Here is a 20,223-nt window from a genome sequence, read left to right as displayed (position 1 = left end):
CTGCTCTTATCTCCGTTGCACATGGATGAGAAAACATCATGCCAGACTATGCAAGGCTATATTACATAATATTAAATAAAACCTACATTCATTTGAGGGTCTTATGTAACAAAAGGTAAGTATTAAAATATACATTTTGATTATTACCATCTGAATAATCCATAGTTTTGAAAACAACATGTTTTTGGATGAGTTCAGCAACTCTGCAGTGGCACAGGCTGTACTGTACCGCCTGAGTCTATATGACCTGAGGGATTATTAGTGAAAAATAACACTGTGTTCCCGTCTCCATTGCACTCATCCGTCTATGACTGTATACTGCAGTCACATCGAGGCCAGACCACCTCCACACTGAAGCCATTCTGTTTACTACACTCCTGGCTTTGCAAGAGAAAATAAAACGTCCTTTTGCAGGATAGATTCACAAATGACCAGTTACATCCAGTAACAAGTATATCTTGTTCAGAGACGCCTTCAACTGTAACCTCTTCCCTTCCATTGGTAGAACAGCTGCTCCAAATGAGCTTAAATCCAATTCCCTCCCATTTAGGCACCTGCGTCTGATTGGCCGGTCAAATACACCACGAGCCACACGACCAGGAAGTAGAATCGCGACTGGCCCGCCTGCGCCCCTCGCCCCCCGACCCCTGCGGTTAGCCGTGCGTCCAGCAGGGTCCCGTTGCGGAGGCTCTCCGTCCCGTTCCCCAGCTCCTCCCTGAGCTCCTGCTGCAGCAGCTTGGAGATGAGGCTGTTGAAGCGGTTCTCCGTGGTGGAGACGAGCTCCGAGGAGGCCGTGGTGCTCAGGTTCAGCTCCCCGGGGTTCACGCACGTGCCGTTCACCTGGGCGTAGACCACCTCGCCCAGGTCCAGGCCGGCCACGGAGGAGGGCGAGGCACACGGGACGTCCCGCACCAGCTTGTAGCTCTCCATCCACTCCTTCAGCCACTCCAGGGAGCAGTCGCACTCCCAGGGGTTCCGGAAGACGAAGAGGCGTCCCAGGAAGTAGACGGGCTGGAACACGGGGAAGGGCAGCGTGCTCAGGTTGTTGCTGTTCAGGTGGAGCGTCATCAGGCTGGTGAGGTTCTCGAAGGAGCCCTCCTCGATGTGCAGCAGCCGGTTCCTGTCCAGGTAGAGGACCTCCAGCTCCACCAGGTCGCTGAACCAAGTCCTGGACACGTTGGTCAGCAGGTTGCCGCCCAGGTTGAGCATCTTGAGGCGGTGGAGGCCCTGGAAGGAGACGCGGGGCAGGTCCGTCAGCACGTTGTCGTTCAGGTAGAAGTTCTCCAGCCGCACCAGGTCCTGGAAGGCCTGGTCGTGGATCACGTTGATGCGGTTCTCCTGGAGGTTCAGGTACCTGGGATAGAGAAACAGAGACTCTGAGTCAAGCGGCAGCGGGATGTCCTGATACCAACAGGCCTACTGGTCTAACAGGTTGATACCAGGAAACAGAGACTCTGAGACAAGCGGGATGTCCTGATACCAACAGGCCTACTGGTCTAACAGGTTGATACCAGGAAACAGAGACTCTGAGACAAGCGGGATGTCCTGATACCAACAGGCCTACTGGTCTAACAGGTTGATACCAGGAAACAGAGACTCTGAGACAAGCGGGATGTCCTGATACCAGCAGGCCTACTGGTCTAACAGGTTGATACCAGGAAACAGAGACTCTGAGACAAGCGGGATGTCCTGATACCAACAGGCCTACTACCAGACGAGCAGCATACCAGACGAGCAGCAAATGGGATGCTTTTAAATGTTCCTTTGATGCAGTCAGAGCTTGGTAAAGCTGCATTCTCCCACTATGCTCCCTTTTTATGGAATACGCTGCAAGTGGAACTTTGTCTAGAGGCACTTCCTACTGTGAATGCTTTTAAAGGTATGCTACGATTAGCCCTTCCTGAAACATGTAACTGTTTTACCTGATGCTATTACTGATCTGATTATGCTTCTTGCCACTGCACAAATGGCCTTCTGTATTTGTATTTAATTTGTATGTGTTTTGTTTAATGCCCTTGTTTTTATGTTGAAACTTGTTGTGTGCCATGTTGGTCAGGACTCCCTGGAAGAAGAGATCTTGTATCTCAATGGGACATTCCTGGATAAATAAAGGATAAATAAAAATAAATAAATGGGGGACACTGTACACTGTACATTGGAATACTGACAAAGCCATACTTCGTAATTTACTGTACAACTGGGTTAGGACATTTTCGAATTGCAGTCTCCCGTAGGTGTTCTTTGAGAGTGTTTTTTAAAGTGGGTAGTGATTCACATTCCTTTACAGCTTTGGGTAGGACGTTCCACATTGATGTGGCATAATTGCAAAATGTGTTTAGTCCCTTGTTTGAGCCGAATCTGGGTTTAACATGATTTGTGGAGCTCCCTCTGGTGTTGTGATCGTGGTATTCACTGACCTTTGGGAAGTATTTTGACATGTACATGGGTACTTTGGTCGTGTAGTGTATCTTGTAGACCAGGCCCATTGCAAGTTGCTGTACTCTGTCATCTACTCTAAGCCATCCTAGGTTGTCAAAGTGGGCAGGGGTGAGGTGGGTTCTAGGAGTCAGGTCAAGCAGTAGTCTGACTAGTTTGTTTTGAGATGTTTGTAATTTGGTTTTTAGTGCATTTGAGGTGCTTTGGTACCATGAGGTGCAAGCATAGTCGTAGTACCCTTGAATGAGTGCTCCTGCCAGAGTCTTCAGGGTATTCTTGTTTACCAGAGAGGAGATCCGGTACAAGAATCGAGTTCGTTGGTTGACTTTTTTTATTACATTGGATGCCATTTTGTCACAGGAAAGATTAGCCTCTAGGATGGAACCCAGGTAGGTAATTTCATCTTTCCTTGTGACAATATTGTCACCCACTGTAACTGAGAAGCCGTCGGTCTTGCTGAGTTTGTTATTTGAACCGAAGAGAATGGACTCTGTTTTGCCCATGTGTAATGATAGTTTGATGATGTCGGCGAGTCATATGCAGATTTTGCCTAGTTCCGAGCTGAGGGTTTTTTCAACCTGTAACTTGTTCTTGTCAGAGACCAGCAGGGCTGAGTCGTCCGCAAACAGGAACAAGTTGCAGTCACAAGCTGACAACATGTCATTTGCATAAATTATGAACAGTAGTGGTCCTAGTATGCTTCCTTGTGGAATACCACAGCTCACAGGGAGGGGGGGGGGGGGATAGGGTACCGTTTACCTCCACCATCTGTTCTCTCCCCTCCAGGTAGGATTGTATCCAGCTCACTGATAGACTATCAAAACCATGACATGACACTAAACTAATGGTCTAAGTCTAACTGGTGTAGTAAAGACTAAGATAACGCGAGAGAGCGAGAGAGAGAGAAAGCGAGAGAGAGAGAGAGCGATAAAGCGAGAGAGAGACACGTTTGTTCTCAGGATTTCTAGGGAAGACCATTGAAATATATGACCTCCCAACCACATTCCATTCACTGCGTGACCTACTTGAGGCCCCCCAGGCCCAGCAGGGAGTTGTAGGCCACGGCCTCGATCTTGTTCCTCTCCAGGTAGACGTGGGTGAGGTTCTCCATTCCCCTCAGCGCCCCGGGGATCCTGCGCATGTTGTTCTGGAAGCAGAGCAGCTCCCGGAGCGCCGTTTGCTCCAGGAAAATGCGATCGGGAATGTTGAAGATGTTACAATCGGACACGTCCAGGCGCACCAACTTCCTCAGGGTGGTGAAGGTGCGCGTGTGGAGGTAGCTGATGTACTCGTTGTGTGCCATCCTCAGCTCCACCAGGTTGGGCAGACCCTGCAGGAGAGACGTGTTGACTATTTACACAGCTTTTCAACAAGCTTTTAAAAATGTTTTATGAACAAACCAGACTAAGAAAAAAAGTAATTAGCTATTTATTATACGTTATACTTATAGCACATGTATGAGTCTGGTCTCCTTTGAAAGGTAACATTCTTGAGGACTTCCGGTTTGAGATGTTCGGGTAAGCGACCATAGAAAAGAGCTCCCGGTCAAAGAATATCAAAAAAAGGAAGTAAAACTATCTAAAACAAAATAAAAAGTGACAATTCAAGGATATAAGAGAAAAGGAAGGATGAACACGAGAAAAAGCGAGAGAAAAGGGACCCCAGAAGAAGTACAAACACAGGAGGAAAGTTATCGACATGAGGAGGTGGCGCAGGAGGTAATTCAAGCTAGCATGACGCAGGGCGACAGACCAGAGATGCCCACCTGGGTAGCGGAGCTACAAGCTAGCATACAGACTAGCATACAAGCTAGCGCAATAGCTAACCAACAAGCTAGCGCAATAGCTAACCAAGCTAACATGCAGAGCATTCGGAGCGACATCGACAGACTCGGGGAAGAATTAAAGAAGGGTCAGGACGAGCTCAAAGAAGAAATATAAGATATAAGGATGCTAGAAGGAAGGACAGCTGAAACGGAGGAATGGAATACAGAAATACAAGAAATTCTAAAGGCGACGCTCAAACAACAAAATATGTTGAGAGAAAAGCTAACAGACTTGGAGGGGAGGTTGAGGAGAAATAATATACTAATATGGAGACTGAGAGAAGGGATAGAAGGAGACTCGATGACCAAATATGTAGACAACCTAATTTGAGGAAAACTGGATGTGGCAGACCTCGCCAAGATAGAGATTCAAAGGGCACACAGGATCCTAGCGCCAAAGCCACCGAGAGCAGTTATAGTTAATTTCTTGAAATTCGAAGTCAAAGAAAACATTCTCAGAGCAGCCTGGCAGATGAAGATGGAGGTGGAGGGGCAGAGAATAACCTTCGACCATGACTATTCAACAGAGGTGGCTGTAAAGTGTCGGAGCTATGTTCAGATAAAAAAGACTCTGAAAGAGAAAGGAATCAGATTTCAATCACCAATGACCACGCTGAAGGTTCATTGGAAAGAAGGCATACAGGTGTACAACGACGTGAGGGAAGCGACGAGGGACATGGACCGGAGAGGATGGAAGGTGCCGGGAGGAGAGACCGACGCTGATGCAGAGGTTGGAGGAGGCGAGAAGATGGACCAGGGTCGGGGACGAGGAGAGGAGGACGGGACGGTGAAGGAGATCTGAACCGATTCAAAGCGGATCAACTGAGAAGAAAGACGAAAAGACACGGAGAAGGGGAACAGAGAGGAGACGAGAGGGGACACGGTGATCCAGGGAAGGATAAGTACAATACACATTAAACTGGTATACATGGGACACACACAATACAAGTAAAGATAAAGATGGAAAGGACTTATACAATGAGAAGATGGTAAAGTACATACGAGATAATTATACCAAAAGTAATAAAAAAAGGACATGGAGATTCAAGAGATATATTGAGGCGGATATGAAAGAACCACAGGATTACACGTGACACATAATACAAATAGACTGTTAGGGTTTGTAACCGACCACAAGCGCAACGGCACAGAGAGAGTTGTTTCAGAGTTAGCCAAAGCAAGGGCGTATTTATTCTCAGAGTCACAAGATTGAATTAGGTGGAGAAAACAGAACAAACGGGGAATCTGGCATGTGAAGATGGTTGCGGCTCTGCAGATTCTCCCAGTAGGTGGTGGTGAGGAATTAGCTTGTGACGTCTGAAGCCGCTCTGCAGATCCTCCCAGCTCACTCCAGGTGGAGACGGGGAGAGAGAGAGAAATCCCAGTTAGCCAGCGCACAACAGAAACAGAGAGGTGACTGATCCAAATAAATATCCAAGTGACTTGATCTTCGGTGTGATACACACAGTTAGCAGAGTCCAGAGAAAAAACAATACGGTAATCCAAAGTGTAAATCCAACAACAAAAAATAGGTGAGAACAGTATAACAAAAACGGGATCTCTTCGGTGTTTCACAAACACACAAAAAACTGGTGATCCAAAAAGAACTGTTTCCAAAAACTCACCAGAGCGCAACGCGTAAAGCGGGCAGATAAACGAGGCGCAGCTTCGTACGGGGAATCAGGTTTCTCCACAGGGATACTTCACGAAAGTCCTGGGAAGCAACAGACAGGGAACAGCGACGGGAAAGAACAGGCAAATGCAGGGAATATTCAAAACGATCCAACATCGATATTAGGGGAATCAGGGTATATAAAGCCAGAGGGTGCTGATGACAAGCTGTGACAGCTGCGGGATGAAATTGATCATTGCTCCAGAAGCGTGTGGTGGGGAGAGCACCAATCAACACGGCATCTTACAGGAACGGAGCGTGTGGTGGGGAATGCAATTAATTAACAAAATACCTTAAAGGAACGGAGCGAGTGGGTGGGGAGCGGACCAAACCTCACAGTACCCCCCACTCCACGGGAGCCACCCGGCGACCAGGCCGACCCGGCTCGCCCGGATGGGCACGATGGAAGTCGGTGATCAGGCCGGGATCCACGATGAGCTGGCGGGAGACCCAGCTCCGTTCCTCCGGACCGTACCCCTCCCAGTCCACCAGGTACTGGAACCCCCGACCCCGCCGTCGAACGCCCATCAACCGGCGGACCTGCCACTGGGGGTGACCGTCCACCATCTTGGGAGGAGGTGGTTCCGGAGCAGGAGGCATCAGGGGACTGAGAGAGACAGGCTTAACCCGGGACACATGGAAAACGGGGTGAATGTGCATGGACGCAGGAAGCTTAAGACGCACCGCCGCCGGACTGAATACCTTCAGAACCTCGAAAGGTCCGACGAACCGGGGGTTAAGTTTCTTGGCCGAGGACCGAAGTGGGAGGTCCCTCGCGGAAAGCCACACCCTCTGCCCAGGGTGGTACGTTGGCGCAGGAACCCGGCGCCGGTCAGCCCCACGACAGGCGCGCTCTGACGACTGGAGCAGCGCGGTCCTGGCGATCTCCCAGACCCGACGGCACCGGTCGAGGTGGTCCTGTACAGAGGGAACTGCCACCTCCGTCTCCTGCGCAGGGAAAAGAGGGGGTTGGTAGCCCAGGGATACCTCAAAGGGTGAGAGGCCGGTGGCGGAACTGACCATGGAGTTGATGGAGTACTTGACCCAGGGGAGGAAACGGCTCCAAGAAGCTGGTCTCTCGGCAGCCACACACCGAAGAGCAGACTCCACGCTCTGGTTCATCCTCTCCGTTTGTCCGTTAGTCTGGGGATGATAACCAGAGGAAAGACTGACCGTTGCCCCCAATCCCTTGCAAAAAGCCCGCCATACCTGGGAAGTGAACTGGGGCCCCCGGTCCGAGACGACGTCCTGGGGAAAACCATGGAGGCGAAACACGTGGTGTGTCAGGAGGTCCGCCGTCTCGGCCGCCGAGGGAAGTTTGGGAAGGGCCACGAGGTGAACCCCCTTGCTGAACCGATCCACCACGGTCAGAAGGCACGTGTTCCCCTGGGAGGAGGGAAGACCCGTGACGAAGTCCAGCGCCACATGTGACCAAGGACGGCTCGGAATGGGAAGCGGCTGTAGTAGCCCGGAGGGTGCCTGGTGGGAGGCCTTGCTGCGGGCGCAGACTGCGCAGGCCAGTACGAACTCCTTGACGTCGTTCCTCATGGTGGACCACCAGAATCGACGAGCCAGGAAGGAGAATGTGCGATGAACGCCCGGGTGGCAAGAGACGATGAACCGGTACATTGCCTGGAGCGCGATGGAAGCGTAGGGCACGCCTTACCACCCCCTCGATGCCCAAGGTGACGACTCCTACCACCTTGGCCTCTGGGAGGATGGGAGTCGGGTCCTCAGTGGTTGGAGCCCCCTTGGAGTGTAACCGGGACAGGGAGTCGGCCTTCGTGTTGCGGGAACCAGGGCGAAACGTCAGCGAGAAGTCGAACCGACTGAGGAAGCTGGCCCATCTTGCCTGCCGGCCATTGAGGCGCTTGGAAGCACGGATGTACGTCAGGTTCTTGTGGTCCGTCCAAATGGTAAACGGCTCCTCGGCCCCCTCTAGCCAATGACGCCACTCCTCCAAGGCAGCCACAACCGCCAGCAGCTCCCGATTGCCGATGTCATAGTTCCTCTCGGCAGGGAGGAACCGACGCGAGTAGAAGGCGCACGGATGTACCTTCTGGTCCGTTGCTGACCGCTGGGATAAGATAGCTCCCAGTCCAGTATCCAAGGCATCCACCTCAACGATGAACTGTCTCTTGGGGTCTGGATGGAGCAAGATCGGGGCGGAAGTGAACCTCTTCTTGAGGGAGCGGAACGCAGCACACGCCGCTGGGGACCAGTCGAACGGCAGGGCGGGAGAGGTCAGTCTGGTAAGCGGTTCCGCCACTTGACTGTAGTTCCGGATGAACCTTCGGTAGATGTTGGCGAACCCGAGGAAGCTCTGTAACTCCTTCCGAGAGGTGGGTTCCGGCCATTCCTCCACGGCCTGGATCTTGCGAGGATCAGCTCGGGTCAAGCCCTTCTCCACGATGAAGCCCAGGTAATCGACGGAGTCGGAGTGGAATCGGCACTTCTCCGCCTTGACGAAGAGCCGATTGTGGAGGAGGCGCTCCAGCACCCGGCGGACATGCTGGATGTGTTCCTCGAGGGTCTTGGAGAAGATGAGGATGTCGTCTAGGTATACTACCACAAACTCCTCCAGCATGTCACGAAGGACGTCGTTCATGAGCGCCTGGAATACCGCCGGAGCATAGGTGAGGCCGAACGGCATCACCAGGTACTCGTAGTGGCCCCTGGGAGTCTTGAAGGCGGTCTTCCACTCATCGCCCTCTCGGATACGGACTAGATGGTAGGCACTCCGGAGGTCCAGCTTGGTAAAGACGGTAGCCTGGGTGAGAGGCTCGAAGGTGGAGTTCATGAGAGGTAGAGGATACTTGTTCTTAATGGTGATCTCCTTGAGCTGGCGATAGTCGATGCAGGGTCGAAGGTCTCCGTCCTTCTTCCCAACAAAGAAGAAACCGGCCGCCACAGGAGAGGAGGAAGGCCGAATGAGTCCTGCTTCCAAGGACTCAGAGATGTATAGATCCATCGCTGCCTTCTCCGGGACGGTCAGACTGTAGAGGCGGCTGCCGGGAAGGGGAGCCCCTGAGCGGAGGTCGATGGCACAGTCATAAGGCCGGTGAGGCGGAAGGGCCTGAGCCCTGGACTTACTGAAAACCTCCATGAGGTCGTGGTACTCGGGGGGGTATGGTCGAGAGGTCCGGAGGCGGCTCACCAACGGATCTCCGGGGTGGGGGACAGGACGCCGCCTGAAGACACTGGGCATGACAGGAGGAGCTCCAACCCTTGATGGTACCGGAGGACCAGGCGATGTGGGGCTCGTGCAGCGCGAGCCAGGGCCGGCCCAGGACTACTGGGACAAGAGGGGATCTGGTGATAAGGAACTGGAGTCTCTCAACGTGGTTACCAGCAATGGTGAGCAGGACAGGGCAGGTGCGTTGAGTGATGTCAGCCAGGCGGTGTTGGTCCAATGCGAATACCTCCAATGGCCTCACTAGGTCCTCAAGTGGAATGTTGGCCCGGGTAGCAAACTCGAAGTCTAGGAAACTCTCGTCAGCCCCCGAGTCAATAAGTGCCTCCACCGTGGCCCGTTGGTCCGCCCAGGCCAGGGTGACGCTCATCAGATGGCCAGGTGGTGCACGGCTCTGGGAACGAGAAAAACGGCTCACCAGGATCTCCCGGGGTCCTGGCGAGCCTGGTCTTTTGGCCGGGTGGGGCAGTTGGCGATACGGTGTCCCTCCCGACCGCAGTAGAGGCAAAGGCCGGACCTGAACCTCGCCTCCCGTTCAGCTTGGCTAAGATGAGAACGTCCCAGCTGCATGGGTTCCTCCTCGAGCACCGAACGGGAGGGAAAAGAGCCACCAGTCGTGGTGGGAGCAGGGCGACCAGCAGTACCGTCACGAGTACGGGGGGTCCGGAGTACCTCTGGAGGTCCCTGTCGGGTTCTCTCACGTCTTCTCTCCTGGAGGCGCCCGTCGATGCGAATGGCGAGGCTGAACAGGTCCTCGAGGGACTCAGGTTCCTCACAGGTCGCAAGCTGGTCCCTGACTGCGTCGTTGAGCCCCCTCATGAAGGTAAGACGAAGTGCTTGATCGTTCCAACCGCTCTCCGTAGCCGCCAGTCTGAACTCCAGCACGTAGTCGGTAACCCCGCCACTGCCCTGCCGGAAGGTACCCAACCGGGCTCCAGGGTCCTGGCCACGGGCTGGGTGGTGGAAAACCCTGCGGAGCTCAGCCACGAAGTCTGGGTAGGAGAAACAGAAGTCTGCCTCCATTGCCCAGGAGGCAGTGACCCACTGGGCTGCCCGGCCTGAGAGCAAGTTAGTCATGTAGGCCACTCGGGCTCCCCTTGAAGTGAAACGACTGGATTGATGACGAAAAACCAACTCACATTGCATGATGAATGTGGCACAATCCTCGAAGTTACCGTCGAACAGCCGTGGTTCGGAGAGACGGGGCTCCCGAGGTGCGGGATCGGGAGGCGCGGGGCCTGCCAGGGCTGCGGGTGATGCTCCGGCCAAGGCTCCTGAAGGAAGTGGGGTTACAAGCAAGGTGTTAACGGTTTCACTCAGCGTGTGTAAGTGGAGGAGAATACTAGACTGCTGGCTAGCCAGAGAGCCCAGGGACCCCTGAATAGGCAGGACCTGCTCTCGGAGTTCCTGTACAGCAGCCGCAGCCGCATCAAGCTGTTGGCTGTGTTCCTTGGTTAACTCTATCTGGATTGCCAATGCTGTTCTGACTCTCTCTGTGTCGGCTGGGGTCGTCATGGTTGGATCGTAATGTTAGGGTTTGTAACCGACCACAAGCGCAACGGCACAGAGAGAGTTGTTTCAGAGTTAGCCAAAGCAAGGGCGTATTTATTCTCAGAATCACAAGATTGAATTAGGTGGAGAAAACAGAACAAACGGGGAATCTGACATGTGAAGATGGTTGCGGCTCTGCAGATTCTCCCAGTAGGTGGTGGTGAGGAATTAGCTTGTGACGTCTGAAGCCGCTCTGCAGATCCTCCCAGCTCACTCCAGGTGGAGACGGGGAGAGAGAGAGAAATCCCAGTTAGCCAGCGCACAACAGAAACAGAGAGGTGACTGATCCAAATAAATATCCAAGTGACTTGATCTTCGGTGTGATACACACAGTTAGCAGAGTCCAGAGAAAAAACAATACGGTAATCCAAAGTGTAAATCCAACAACAAAAAATAGGTGAGAACAGTATAACAAAAACGGGATCTCTTCGGTGTTTCACAAACACACAAAAAACTGGTGATCCAAAAAGAACTGTTTCCAAAAACTCACCAGAGCGCAACGCGTAAAGCGGGCAGATAAACGAGGCGCAGCTTCGTACGGGGAATCAGGTTTCTCCACAGGGATACTTCATGAAAGTCCTGGGAAGCAACAGACAGGGAACAGCGACGGGAAAGAACAGGCAAATGCAGGGAATATTCAAAACGATCCAACATCGATATTAGGGGAATCAGGGTATATAAAGCCAGAGGGTGCTGATGACAAGCTGTGACAGCTTCGGGATGAAATTGATCATTGCTCCAGAAGCGTGTGGTGGGGAGAGCACCAATCAACACGGCATCTTACAGGAACGGAGCGTGTGGTGGGGAATGCAATTAATTAACAAAATACCTTAAAGGAACGGAGCGAGTGGGTGGGGAGCGGACCAAACCTCACATAGACGGGAACATGAAAGTGACTAATGCAGAGCTTATGACCGGGAGCTCGGAGGTTGCACACAGAACGAGCTGGACATGTATAGTGTGCATTTCTTAGCCACTAGGGGGAGCCTTCTCACTAGGAGAGCCACTACTCCCCACCCGCCAGCGGGGGAAAGAGGGAGACGACTGAGTCCCTCAACTACCATGGAAGTTCCAAGTGTTAATGTTGATTATGGTTATATGTATGTAAATCAGAGAGGGATAGCAGTTGCTACACAAATATTATTTTATGTGACATGGGTAGAACGGGAGAACATTTGGAAAATAAATATGACACAAGTTAAGGGTATCAAAATGATGTCGCTGAATGTGAATGGTATGAATAATCCAATTAAAAGGAGTAAGGTGATGACGAAACTTAAGAAAGAAGAGGCGCAGGTCATCTTCTTACAAGAAACACATCTAATATCACAAGAACATGAACAGCTGAAGAGATTCGGGTATGAAAATCTGTTTTATAGTTCTTTTAAACAGAACCTTAGAAGAGGAGTAGCTATACTAATTAAGAACACAGTGAAGTTTGAAATGATCAGGGAATTAAGGGATAAAGAGGGGAGGTATGTAATGGTCAAGGGGAAAATGGAAGGTCAAATGGTAACACTAGTGAATGTATATGCTCCACCAGAAAGTGAGAAATATTTATTTGAAACAATCTTTGATATCATAGCGATGGAAGGGGAAGGGGTCCTAATCTGTACAGGTGATTTTAATGTAGTACTGAACTATGACATAGACACGACAAGCACAAAGAAATGGAGGACAAACATTAGCAAATATATGAATATACAAATGGCAGAATTAGGAATCATGGATATATGGAGAGAAATGCACACACTAGATAGAGAATACACACATTATTCGCATCCACACACAACATATTCAAGGATAGACTATTTTCTCATGACAACAGGGGACAGATACAGGGTAGAAGACTGCAGGATAGGGGTGACGGACATATCAGACCATAGCACAATATATCTGACAGTGAATCTTAAAAGTAGGTGGAGAAATACAGTTTGGAGAATGAATGTAGGACTATTAAATAACAAAGGTTTGGTTAATGAAGTAAAAGGAGACATAATTAGATACAGAGAAGAAAATGATAATGGAGAGGTAGACCCAAACATTTTATGGGATGCACTAAAGGTAGTAATACGTGGAAAATTGATAGCAAAGACGGCATTACTCAAGAAGGCCAGAATAGAGACATACCAGAACTTGATAAAGAAACTGAAAGAATTAGAGAAAGAACACCAAAGCTCAAAGAACCAAAAGACACTTAGAGAGGTAAAGGAAGTTAGAGGAAAGATAAACAAAGAACTGCTGACAGAAATAGAGAAGAAAGCTAGATACATGAAACAGACATACTATGAAGGAGGACGGAGAGCGACCAGACTTTTAGCTAGACGAATCAGGACACAACAAAAACTGAACACAATACACACAATAAGGGACACGAACACAAACAAAATACTAAGAGAACCAGCTGAAATAGAGAAGACATTTGAAGAATACTATAAGAAACTATACACACAACCGATAGCGGCAGGAGAAGAGGAGATAGAGAAATGTTTAGGAAAATTAGATCTACCATCGATAGGGAAGGAACAGAACTAAATATTAAACGCAGAGATTACAGAACAAGAAGTGGGGAATGCGATCAGTAAAGCAAAGAGCTGTAAGTAACCGGGTAGCGACGGATTCCCCTCTGAATTCTACAAAACATTTAGACAGGAACTGAGCCCCATATTAGAAGCAGCATTCAGACACACGATGAAAGAAGGCACAATGCCACCTTCATGGAAAGAAGCCATAATTACTACAATTCCAAAAGAAGGGAAAGATAGAGAACTATGTAGCAGTTTCAGACCTGTGTCCATACTTAACACATTGTGCGCCATAAACGGCGTAAATCGTTATTGCCCGCCATGCGTTGAACGCCAACAACGGCGTATCACGTGTTTGGGATCAATATTTCATTTTTTCGCCATGGCATTCATAATTCATCCAGCCTCCCTCCGGATCGCAGCCGGACCCTGTTCTGATATTGCAACGCCTCAATACCGCCGCCTAGTGGATGGTCGGGCGAGTTACACTCACGCCAAACCGGAAGTGGCGATCGGTGCATCGAGGAAATTCCTCCGCCAGAGATATATTGTGGCGAGTGCATTTGGATCGCTTTCAAAACGCAATAATCTATATGATTTCTGCGTTTATTACGTCATACAAACCGGAAATGGATCTAGCAGATTGACGTCAAATAATTGGGATATTTTTACTCCAGTCTCATCGGCGAACGGTAAGAGGATACTAACGTTACTTTCAGCTTGATTGTCCATTTCTTTGTTTGCAATCAGTCTGATCAATATATCAACCCATACTAAATAAAGCCGTTACTGACGATCAAGGAATTATAAACGACCCCCCCCTTTCCTTCACGCATGATGAAGCATAATGTATACCGATCATATACATTTGAATTTTTTAATATAGCGTGTATAGGAAAGAAACGCCAATCGATAATCTATCATATGCTTCAGGGCCTATAACTAGCGTTTTTGAAATTACAGCAGAAAAGCTTAAAAACATACTTATATTCTCGACGGTATTAACACAACAATGTATGAATGAAAAAATATAACGTTCCCACATCCGGAACGATAGATACCCGATGTTGAATGGGCCATAGTAATGCAGATATAGCTATAATATTTAAAAAGTTATAGCCCTGCAAAGAAGGTAAACATCTCCATAGGCTTACAGCGGTGGCAGAGAGGGCATAATGATGGGCACAATGCATGGCGCCCAATGTGTTAATGTAGATTACAAGATGTATACATCAATAATATCCAAAAGATTTGAGACATTTATGACAGATATTATAGACGAGGACCAGACCAGATTCATTAAAGGAAGGCAGACACAGGATAACATAAGGAAGACAGTGCAGGTGGTAGAGGAGATACAAAAGGAAGGAGGAAGTGCAGTATTAGTTAGCCTAGATGCAGAAAAAGCATTCGACAGTGTAAGCTTGATATTTCTATATAAAGTATTAGAGAAATTTGTATTAGACAAAAACGCTATGAAAACAATTAGGGCATTATATCAAGAACCGACGGCAAGGATTAAGGTAAATGGTAGTCTGACGGACCGGATTAAACTAGAGAGAGCTACCAGACAGGGTTGTTGTCTTTCGCAGACGCTCTTCGATGTATTCATCGAACCACTGGCTCAACTAATTAGACAGACCAAAGACATCAAAGGGGTGGAGATAAGGGGAACAGAACATAAATTGGGACTGTTCGCAGACGACGTGATAGTATATATGAGGCAACCAGACATAAGCTTTCCGACACTGATGGATTTACTGACAGAATATGGATATTACTCAGGGTATAGACTCAACGTGACGAAGACACAGACTTTAGCACTGAACTACACACCAACGATAGAGATCAAAGGAAAATACAAAATTAAATGGGACATGGACAGGATCAAGTACTTAGGGGTGAACATTACAAGAGGGGTGGAGGGGCTATACGAGGCAAACTATACACAGATTAATCAGAAAATCAAGATAGACCTAGAAAGATGGACAGTAATGCCCCTAGATTTCAGCTCAAGGATCGAAATCATTAAGATGAACATATTACCAAGGTTATTATACCTATTTCAGTCTTTACCTATATTAATACCACAAAAACAATTCAGGGAATGGGATAGACAGATATCAAGATTCATTTTGGGGGGGAAAAGACCATGGATCAAATATGTGACTCTACAACAAGCAGTACCCAGTTTAGAAGGCTATTACTATGCAGCACAGCTTAGGACAGTAGCATGCTGGTGCAATGTGAATTATGAAGCCAAATGGAAAGATATAGAAACCAAAAGAGAGGGATTCGAAGTGCAGGCACTAATAGGAGATAGGGAGCTGTTCAGAAGACAGGAACAACTACTGGACCCAATTACCAAATTCACTATAAGCATACGGAACACAATAGTAAAGAAGTACAAGCTAGAAAAAGAATCCAAGATACTGAGATGGATAACACACGACAACAAATTCAAACCAGGGATAGACGACCATGGGTTCAAAAGATGGGAACGGGGGGGGGGGGGGATAACAGCAATATGTACAATGATAGAAGGAGGGGAGATGCAGACTCTACAAAAATTTAAAGAAAGATTCGGACTAGAGAATAGAGACCACTTTAGATATTTACAGATTAGAGATTACTATAACAAAGAAATAAAACAAGACAGACAAAGAACAGAATGGGGTAATTAGGATAATGGTAAAATCATATGAAGGAAGGAAGGGGAGGGTTATCAGCACTATATCAGGCAATAATGAATAATAAAAGTGGGAGAAAGAGTTAGAAATAGAGATAACAGAGGAGGAATGGTATAACACATGTAAGATACAACAATCAACCACAGGATCAAGGATATGGAGGGAGTTTGGGTGGAAAAACATAATTAGATTCTTTATAACACCAGAAATACAGGGCAATTACACACCAGCACAGAAACCATGTTGGAGAAAATGTGGACAAGAAGTAGCGAACCACACACATATTCTCGGGATGTCAGAAAATAAGAAACTATTGGGAAGAGATAGGAGAGATAATAAATGAAATAGTAGGATATGAAATACCCCAGACAGGTCTAGTACTATACCTAGGGAACTTGTCACAGAAAGACATTCAGGGAGAAGACAAATATTTGATTAAGATACTATTAGTAGCAGCCAAGAAAGCATTGACTAAGCTGTGGTACAGGGTAGAAGCACCGACGAAGGAACAATGGACAGAGATAATAGAGGGGATACAGGAAATGGAGAGAATCACGCATATGCTGAGGCTGCAAGAGGAGAAATTTGAGTCAAAATGGGAAAAGTGGGAGGAATATAGGAAGAAGAGGAACGACATCACAGAAGGATGAAAAGGAAACAAGAAAATAAATTGAAATGTAAATAAAAAATGTAAAGATAGAAATGACCAATGAACCCATGTCACACCCTGTCTTTTATTTCAGTTTTCTTTTTGATATTATACGTTTTTCTTTATTGTTTCTGTCTGTCTGAAAAGCGATTTTGGCGACCAATGTGTTAATAGTATTGTAAATTCTTTATGTGTATTTTGTATTTTGTACCTGTATGTTTGTAAATAAAAAATGAAAATAAAAAATTAAGTTTAAAAAAAAGAAAGGTAACATTCTTACACAATAAAGAAAAATCATTGTGCGATTAAATGCATACTTTTTTTTAACTTTTAATTCTTTCTCTAGTTAATTAATCAAAATGAATGCGATAAAGTCCCAGCCCTATTTTTTTTTTTTATATACCTACAATATCTATCAGTTACTCACTCACTCAGTTAGCCACTCCACTTCAATCTGCCCTATTGCTTCACGTCTGTGACACTGTGACGCCTTGTTCTCTACTAGTTCTATGAAGCCAGACAGGTGGATACATCTCTTAATGTCTTCTAACTAATTTTGTTGTCACAATAAGACTCATCCACAGCAGAATCACGACTATCATGTCACTGGCCTGATAACAATATAAAACCGACACAGTGTCATTAGAAAACATAAATAAAGTACTATAGTCATATATTTACGTTTCATGTTGGCGAAAGTCCAAAATAAAGCATGATCGGGCGTTAAACTAACAATGCTTGTGGTAGGGGGTGAGTTCAGTCACCACTAGACCAAACCACCCACCCTGATACAAACACAGCAATACTATGATGATAGAAAGTTATGGTTATGGTTAAGGTTATGGTTGGTTTAAGGTAACAGTGTGGTTAGGGTTATGGTTGGGGCGAGGCTATCAGAAAAGTGTGTCTCTGTAGTCTTGAGCAGCCCAATCTTACTTAAAACACTAACTTTCTATCTTAACGTTAAAACAAACCATCATCACATACTCACCCCCCCCACCACAAGCATTGTTAGTTTGACTCCCAATCGTGCTGCCCATTCAAAATATTCCCTGAATCTATGACTCAGACCACGAAAACTAATGACATGTCCTGACTTTCCCTGTGTGGAATAAACCTCTCATGATACTCCAGAGGTCCCGCGGGGCGGTAGTGTGTTGGGGTGCACCTTGAAGGCTCCAGGGGTGATGAAGGAGATGTTGTTGTGGCCCAGCGAGAGGGTCCTGAGGGAGGGTAGGGTTCCAAAAGCCCTCTCCGACAGGAACTTCAGGCTGTTCTTGTCCAGGTTGATGGAGGAGGCCTCGCAGGGGAACTCCCTGGGCAGGTTGGCCAGGCTGGAGCGGTCACACAGCACGCTGCAGCTCTTCTCCTGGGTGCACGTGCAGGCAGGGGGACAGGCGCGCGCACACGCCCACACCGCCAGCGTCGCCGGGGGCAGCAGGCCCAGCACCAACACTGGAGCCAGAGAGAGAGAGTGGTATGAGGAGCGAGGGACGTTCTCTCGTGCAAAGAGTAAAAAATAAACACTTATTTACCGTCTACACTCCTCCCCTCATATTTTCCTATTTCTATTTTCATCAAATTGTATTGCCTATATTTATGTCTTTCGCAACAGGAGGCTCGGCAGGTAGAGCAGTCGTCTGGTAATCCGGAGGTTCCCGGTTCGATTCCCGCTCCTCTTTGAGCAAGACACTTAACCCCTAATTGCTCCCGATGAGCAGGTTGGCACCTTGCTCTGCGGTGTGTGAATGTGTGAGTGAATGGGTACAAATGTGAGGAACAAATTGTAAAGCGCTTTGGATAAAAGCGGTTATATAAATGCACCATTTACCATTTCTTTACCATTTACCCTGCCCATACCTGTACCTCCCCTCCCCCATGCTGCTATGACGCCCGGATTCCCACAAGGGGATCAATAAAGGAATATCTTATCTTACAATCTTCTGTACAATACTCTCACTAATCAATATTCAGCTGTAACATTATCTTGACTACTCTCCAATATTCTATGCTAAATATTACCCTGGAAAAACACATTATCCATGTATTTGGACAGAAAGCGTTCCCAAAAACACATTATCTATGTATTTGGACAGAAAGCGTTCCCAAAAACACATTATCCATGTATTTAGACAGAAAGCGTTCCCAAAAACACATTATCTATGTATTTGGACAGAAAGCGTTCCCAAAAACACATTATCTATGTATTTGGACAGAAAGCGTTCCCAAAAACGAGTCACAAGTCACAAAATATCTCCCCATCTACACGTTTCTGACAGACGGAGTGAGGATTGCATAACACTGCTAAGGGGATTTCACCCACTTGTTTTAGGATAATACTTTCACATCATGACCCCATATAGCTGCAGGAGCTAGATGCTGGAAGAACAGACCATATTAATACAGGGCACGTACGTATATGTTGTTGGGAGCACTTGTGAGTTGTAGATCAAAGATGGCAATGATTAGTATGGTACACAAAACACTCCAGCAATGATCCAAATAGTCGGGTAGGTTCGTTCCATTTCAATAGACCTTTTCTAACATGACGACATAAACATTCTAAATAGGCCCCTTTGTATTTCCTGTTGCAATGTTTGTTAATACATTCGCTGACGGTAAATAAACAGGGGCCAAAGTTGTTCCCCCAAGCAACGGAATAGCAACAGATACTTCTGAAGAGGTCTATACAATCAGTTCAAAAAACGGTTTAAAACAGAAACGTATTCAGGACCCAGGTCTTAAGAAGAATCCCAAATGGATGGAAGTGAAATAACATGCTATCCACATGTAATGACCACAGACTCTCTACAGTGACATTCAACATTTATCAAAGTGTCTTGTTTCTTTAAACAGATCGCTTGAAATACACAAGGTGCAATTGTATAGAGTAGCATTTTGTGGAAGCATCAGCAATCAATACCAGAAGCAACAGCAGGAGCGGGTAAAACGAAAGAGGAACCAGAACCAAAACAAAACAAAACAAAGCAAAACAACTCTTCTATTTCCTCCCATCTGCTGTAGATACCTCACATACTAACAATGCACCTCTGCAAGTCCCACAGATCAACTCGAGGCAACAGTTGTGGTGCACAGTACACAGTGAGTGCTACAGAACACTTTGCAGATGGGTTCTGCTGTTCACCCTACGCAGATTAACAGGTTGCTGCAGAGGTCTGCGCTGGCAGCAGCAGGGTGCGTCGGAGTAATGATTTGATGTGTGAGTCACGTTGACTGGTGGGCTCAGGGCTATTTTCAGGGTGAAACTGTCCCCTTTCCCAGCCGCTGAGCATGGTGAAACGATGATGTGATTGAACAGCCTACATTAGAGATTAGCCCCAACAACAATAGACATTGTCTGCCGGATCTCACCCTCCACCCAGTTCATGCTGGCTGCAGTTTGTGTGTTTTTTCTATTTGATCAATCAATAAATCTCTTTAGATTAGGAGCCTCTTATTCGTGCAATATCTAGGTTTCATATTCTGCTCAGTGCTGGTAAGGGTTTAAAACCCTCTGAGGTCTGAACAATTTTGTGATCATTTGTAAACCCGCCTACAAATGAAACGGGTTTGGAGACCTCAGAGGGTTTTAAAGGAACACACCAACATTATGGGAAATGTGCTTACAGCCTTCTCCAGAGTCGGACATGAAGATAGATGCCAATGTGCGTTCAGTAGAAAG

General features: G+C 47.5%; 1 protein-coding gene across 1 annotated transcript; it reads right to left on the bottom strand.

The window, feature by feature from the left end:
- Window positions 1–546: 546 nt before the first annotated feature.
- Window positions 547–19,929, bottom strand: nyx (nyctalopin; the record flags this gene model as incomplete). Its single annotated transcript, XM_084311467.1, has 4 exons — window positions 547–1,354; window positions 3,462–3,766; window positions 17,710–17,996; window positions 19,914–19,929. The coding sequence occupies 4 exons, from the start codon at window positions 19,927–19,929 to the stop codon at window positions 547–549; spliced, it is 1,416 nt and encodes a 471-aa protein (XP_084167593.1).
- Window positions 19,930–20,223: the final 294 nt, after the last annotated feature.

This window comes from Notolepis coatsorum (assembly GCF_963971535.1).
Source record: "Notolepis coatsorum genome assembly, chromosome: 3".
Lineage (NCBI taxonomy): Eukaryota > Metazoa > Chordata > Actinopteri > Aulopiformes > Paralepididae > Notolepis > Notolepis coatsorum.
This window is presented reverse-complemented; position numbering and strand designations above follow the sequence as displayed.